Source organism: Cotesia typhae, unplaced genomic scaffold (assembly GCF_013202065.1).
Source record: "Cotesia typhae breed Kobodo isofemale line unplaced genomic scaffold, CoteBio_Ctyphae contig_83, whole genome shotgun sequence".
Taxonomy (NCBI): domain Eukaryota; kingdom Metazoa; phylum Arthropoda; class Insecta; order Hymenoptera; family Braconidae; genus Cotesia; species Cotesia typhae.
The window spans coordinates 2,340,719-2,347,215 of NW_027423769.1; the positions used below are offsets into that span (position 1 = coordinate 2,340,719).

General features: G+C 33.3%; 1 protein-coding gene across 1 annotated transcript in view; it reads left to right on the top strand.

Moving 5' to 3' along the window:
• Kl-3 (dynein heavy chain 8, axonemal kl-3) overlaps positions 1-6,083 on the top strand; it is a 30,620-nt gene extending 24,537 nt beyond the window's left edge. The window contains exons 43-53 of the mRNA XM_074252272.1: positions 452-705; positions 790-1,218; positions 1,509-1,785; positions 1,946-2,132; positions 2,262-2,523; positions 3,548-3,787; positions 3,866-4,178; positions 4,373-4,562; positions 4,844-4,965; positions 5,142-5,303; positions 5,958-6,083. Coding sequence (XP_074108373.1) covers positions 452-705; positions 790-1,218; positions 1,509-1,785; positions 1,946-2,132; positions 2,262-2,523; positions 3,548-3,787; positions 3,866-4,178; positions 4,373-4,562; positions 4,844-4,965; positions 5,142-5,303; positions 5,958-6,083 — 2,562 coding nt within the window. The remainder of the gene's footprint in view (positions 1-451; positions 706-789; positions 1,219-1,508; positions 1,786-1,945; positions 2,133-2,261; positions 2,524-3,547; positions 3,788-3,865; positions 4,179-4,372; positions 4,563-4,843; positions 4,966-5,141; positions 5,304-5,957) is intronic.
• The last annotated feature ends 414 nt before the right edge of the window (positions 6,084-6,497 follow it).

Here is a 6,497-nt window from a genome sequence, read left to right on the forward strand (position 1 = left end):
CTAATTACCTTACCGCTGACGTCTTTATAATTACCAATTATAATTACAAATCACATTAACTAAAGTCGCTATTTACTTTCTTCTTTTATTTCTTAATTATTGATATTTTTAAAGATGTAAGCTCATCCCTATGTTACACTCATCAAGAGCTTTCATTTGAGTACCCACTTGTATTTTTGATATATTTTTCATATATACATATATATAATATATATAAATATATAAAATATATGAAAAATTGATGTGGGTACTCAAATGAAAGCTCTTGATGAGTACAACATCATGATGAGCTTATATCTTTAAAAATATTACAATTTGAAAAAATACAATGTAATTTCTTAATCCTGGAAAATTTTTTTTATTCTCTTAATAATATAGATAATAATAAAATAAAATTGAGGGTAGCAATAATAATGATGATGGTGATTGTCTTGTCTTATTTTATATAAAGGGCTCTTTGATCGAAGATGTTGAGTTGATGTCGGTACTCAATACAACAAGAAAAACAGCGTCCGATGTGACCAGAAAGCTGAACACAGCTCGGAGCACAGAGATAGAAATAAATGCCGCGAGAGAAGAATTTAGACCAGTAGCTACACGAGGCAGTGTGCTTTACTTCTTGATATGCGACATGGCGCACGTGAACTGCATGTATCAGACTTCCCTTGTACAATTTTTAGAACGATTTGATATCTCTTTGACACGGTACGCTCCAACATAGTATTTCTTCTTTTATTTAATCCATAATCTGAAACTAAAAGTTAACAGCGACATCTTCACCAAAATTAGATCAGAGAAGACGCCGATAAACACCAAGCGCATCAACTTCATAATTGAGTACCTGACTTACGAGGTATTCAGATACAAAGCCCGAGGCTTGTACGAGAACCACAAGTACATGTTTGTGCTGCTGATGACTCTGAAGATAGACCTTGAGCGGGGCGCCATAACCCACGAGGAGTTCCAGTACCTAATCAAAGGTGGCGCTGCTCTGGATCTTAACACCGTCAAGCCCAAACCGTTCAAGTGGATCACGGATATGACCTGGCTAAATTTAATTGCGTTGTCTTCTTTGCATTCTTTTCAATATGTCGTCAAAGTCGTCGAAGCTAATGAGAAAACATGGAAGTACTGGCACGACCGCGAAGCGCCAGAGGAAGAAATCATTCCTGATGGGTTCAATAGTTTGGATACTTTCCGTCGGATGCTTTTAATACGGTATTGAAATTATTGTTTTGACTTTATTGCATTAGAATTAGAATTAGTTTTCAAAGCCTTACCAAAAGCGAGTACGTTTACGCCGCCTGGCCATCTAGCGGAGTTCCCGGGAACTAAAATAGTGTTCTGAACTGCATCAAAATCAATTTCAATAAATTTTTACAAGATTTACGTCAAAAATGATAGTTTTTCAGATTGACTATAAAAAAAAAAAAGAAAAAATAAAAAATAATCATGAATATATTATAAATTTTCAAAATTTATTAATATAAGTAATTCTGGTATAACAGGGCATGGTGTATCGATCGAACACTGTCGCAATCTCGGAAGTATATTAGCAGTTCGCTGGGGGCGAAATACGCAGAGCCTGTGATAACACTTCTGGATGTTATGCATGGAGAGTCGAGAGCAAACACCCCCATGATATGCTTCCTCAGCATGGGATCCGACCCTACTCCGAGTATTAATCAGCTTGCTAAGAAAATTGAAGTGTCTTGCAGGAGCATTTCAATGGGTCAAGGCCAAGAAGTTCACGCTCGTCGATTATTGCTGACCGCTAAGACTGAAGTAGGTTGATCATGAATATTAGGACCAATATTTTTTTCCCGTATAACAAAAAATTTGTACCCCATTATTTTGCATTTACGATAAAAATTTTAATGCTAATTGTAATAATTAAAGGTAAAATGAACTAATATTTTCACTCATCTAATTATAAAATTTTGAGGGATATTGGGCGCTGCTGCAAAACTGTCACCTAGGACTGGATTACATGAACGAATTAATAGATTTCATCCTCGAAATGGAATCCCCGCATGATAACTTCCGTATTTGGATTACAACGGAGCCACACAATGATTTTCCAATTTCCCTGCTCCAGATGTCTATTAAATTCACATACGAGCCCCCCCAGGGTATCGCACAATTAATTTTCTTTCTGTTTTTTATTCCTTCTTTTATTCTTTCTCATTTCGCTCATTTACGTCCCGACAAGTTTGCTGAAAGTGACAAATGAATTCACATGACACGACATTGCGTTCCAGGTATAAGAGCCGGGTTGCTCGCGACCTACAACGGAATGAATCAAGACATGCTGGATCAATGTGACGCTGCTCAGTACATTCCACTTGTCTACACTATTTCCTTTCTGCATACCATCGTGCAGGAGCGGAGGAAGTACGGTCCTCTCGGCTGGAATATTCCCTACGAGTTCAATTCCGCTGACTGGCTCGCTTCCTGCATCTTCGTCAACAATCATCTCAATGATTATGATCCTAAGCGAGGGATCAGTTGGCAGACTATAAGGTTTCTTTTTTTTTTTTCAAATTTCTTAAAAAATTAATCTCTTTGATTCAAAAAATAAAGATTTTTGAGAAAAAAATTTTTTTTCTTTGAAAAAATGAATAAAATTCAAAAAATTGCTCATAATGGTGATTTTTGCAAAAACAAAGAATTTGAAGCTTTGGGGCACTATGAAAAAAAAATCGCAGCGCTTCGAATTGTTTAGAGATTTCAGAGGACACATGGAGGTTGGAAAATTACCGACGATATCCTTTATTCATCGATTTTATCCAAAGTTATACCAAGTTATCCAAATATCCTTAATCATGCGAATTTTTGTCGTTTTTTTAGTTAAAGTTTTCAATTCAAAAAAAATTTTTTTGACAAAAGCTATTCACGGTATCTTATAGAAAATATCGTGTAGTTTTCAAAACCGTCCTCCGATTTCCTATACGATCATTATCTCCAGAGTTATTAATTATCAAAGTGAAAAAGTACTTTTTTGCTTTGACTGACGATAACTCCGCGACAAATCATCGTACCGGCTTTTTGATAACGTCAAATTGAAGGGAATTAAATTTTCTCAAGAAACTTTTCAGCGAAACAATGGAAAAAATTTTTTCATAATACTATCCAGGAAACAAAAATTTTTCTTATTCTCTTATTAATATTAAAATATTTAAAAATTTTTTTTGTAAAAAATAATTATAATTTTTGTTGTAATTAATCATGAAAATTATTGTTAATTTAATTACTCAGTTGAATTTATTTTATTGTTCCATGTTTTACAAAATATTTACATATTTTTTAATTATATATTTTTTTTTAACATTCCTGTTAATATTAAAACGTACAAAAATAATATGAGTAGTAATAAATTATTAAAGATAATGTCCAATTTCATCCATGACCCTTTGCGTAATAATAATAATAATGATGATGATAATTATAGTTTTAATTATGATTATTATTAAAAAGTAGATGAAGCGAGGTCATTTATTATTTATTAAAATTTCTATAAATTTTTATTTCCACATTAATCCTATAGATATATGATCGGAGAAGTTCAGTACGGCGGACGAGTTACTGACGACTATGACAAACGTCTTTTAAATACATTCACTAAAGTCTGGTTCACAGAGTCATTATTCACGGAAAATTTCTTATTTCACACCGGCTACGGTGTTTTGAATTTCAAACAAGTAACCGATTACTTGTCAGCAATCGAAGAAATGGAACCGATCGATCCGCCCCAAGTTTATGGACTCCACCGAAATGCGGATATAACGTATATATTTTAATAATTTCAGAGACATAAATAAATATAAATGTAAATTTTAATATAAATAGAGAAAAATGAATTTAGATACCAGAGTCGCACGACACAAGAGATATTGGACATAATAATATCTGTGCAACCAAAGGAGTCGGGCGGTACGGGGACCGGAGAAACCCGAGAAATGATTGTCACTAGACAGGCTAAAGATATGTTAAATAAATTACCCCCGGCTTACGATCCATTTGAAGTAAAAGCTCGGCTCCAGATCATGGGGATCACACAGCCGATGAATATATTTCTCAAGCAGGAAATCGATCGCATGCAAGTTGTTATCGGACTGGTGAGATCTATGCTCAAGGATTTGCTATTGGCTATTGATGGTGTTATCATTATGAATGAGGTATATTTATTTTTATTTATTAATTCTAAATTAAAATTATCTACATAATTTTAATTCTAACATTTTTATTATGTACATAATTTTAATTCTAAGATTTTTATTTTGTACATAATTTTAATTTAGAATTCTTAATAATAATTTAATTACTAAAAAATTCTTATTTAATTTATAAATAATTTTAAAAAATCACCCAGAAATTAAAAGACTCTTTGGATAACATTTACGACGCGCGAATACCCAAATTTTGGCGTTTACGTTCTTGGGAGTCATCAACACTCGGGTTTTGGTTCACAGAATTACTGGAGAGGAATCAGCAATTTTCCTCTTGGATTTTCCAGTCTCGGCCGGCAAAATTTTGGATGACGGGATTTTTCAACCCGCAAGGTAATAAAAAGGTATCAGGTCTCTTGATACACCCACAAGATAAAAAAATGAAAAAAAAAAAAAAAAAAAAAAAAAAAAAAAAAAAAAAAAAAAAAAACTCTAAACAAAATCATAGAACCAATAAAAATCAAATAAAAAAAAAAGTGAAAGAGTTTTGTACGAGCCTCCTTGTGCTAATCTTAATCCCTATCTTTTTTTCCTCGCTCAGTTTTGTTATCATTGTTATTATTAAATTAAAAACTATTTTTATTGCGGCACGTAACGCTGTGACAACTCAACAGGATTCTTAACCGCGATGCGACAAGAGGTAACACGAGCGCACAAAGGTTGGGCTCTTGACAACGTCACCCTTCACAATGAAGTCATGAGGCAGATGTCTGAAGACGTCAGAAGTTCACCCGCTGTACGTAATCTCCTCAGCTAAATTTACCCAGCCTGCTCCTTTACACCGGTATCTTCATCACCCTCGGCCTCACCCTCACCCTTGAGCTCTTAGCAGCTCTGCTATTCATATATTACCGTGTTCCCGAGGTTTATTAACTAACAAAACACAGATAATGTTGTTATTTTTCATTTCAGGAGGGTATATATGTTTACGGGCTTTATTTGGAAGGTGCTGCCTGGGATCGCAGGAATAATCGACTTAGGGAGTCATTTAATAAAGTCCTTTATGTTGAAATGCCTGTTGTACATATATTTGCCTTGTATAACAAACCTATCAAGGATCCTAAACTTTATCAAGTAAAGTATATTCATAATTACTCAGAAATTATAGTAATTAATCTATTTTTAGTATTAAATTATTAATATTGAATTAGAAATATAATTCAGCATGTTTTTGAAAAATTGTTGACAATTTTAGACTGCATTGATTCTCAAAATCAATACATCATCATTTAATCAATAATTGAAATACTTACAGTAATATTTATCATTAATATGACGTTAAAATTCAATTTTTGAATGTTTTTAACCGTCAAATAACGTATATCCACTGCATTGACACTCAAAATCAGCACACAATCATTTTAAATCAATTTTTTAATTACTTATAATAATATTAACCTTGGACATTAAGTTAAAATTCGAATCGATAGTATTTTTGTTCATTAAATAACATTATAACACTGCATTGACGCTCAAAATCAATGCATTATTTTTTTATCAATATCTCAGGAACTATTTATCCGAATTTCATAAAATTTTAATATACTCTCAAGATTGTCACAAAGTATTTATAATGATCATGAAAACTACAAAAAAAAAAAATAATAATAAATTTAACAAAAAACAAGTTATTAATATTATTTTTTACGAAATAATATTAATAATAATAATAATAATAATAATAATAATAATATGAACTGACTAATGAAATGTTTTAATCCAATCTAGTGTCCTGTTTACAAGAAGCCCAAGAGAACGTACACACAACTGGTGACCGCATTGTGGCTTCAAACAATCAAACCACCGGAATTTTGGATTTTACGCGGTGTTGCTTTATTATGTGATAACAAATAAACAGGACTAGGTATTATTTTTATAATTATCTGGGTTGTTCTTGTTCTTCGTTCAGTGAGCGCTCCACCCGTCTCCCAGCTCCCGGCTTTCAGCTTGCTTTGCTTTGTTCCCCGTTTATTTTATACTTTACAAATTGGAGCTTAATTGTAGGGTAGAGTGGAGAGTCGAGCAGAGCAGGACAGGATGAAGCACCACCGGTAGATGAGAGGGTAAATTGGAGCGTGGGTGATGTTCACTGTCCTTTACATCCAACGCCCAGATCGTTAATAGCGGGCAATCACCCATTCCCTCAACTGAAACCCATGTAATTGAGCCAATGTGCGTTAATCAGGGTACACCTAATTTGCCACGAGGCTTCTCTAAATTGCTTTTGCTACTTACTCCATTTATAGGGATTTTACTCCCTCTCTCTCC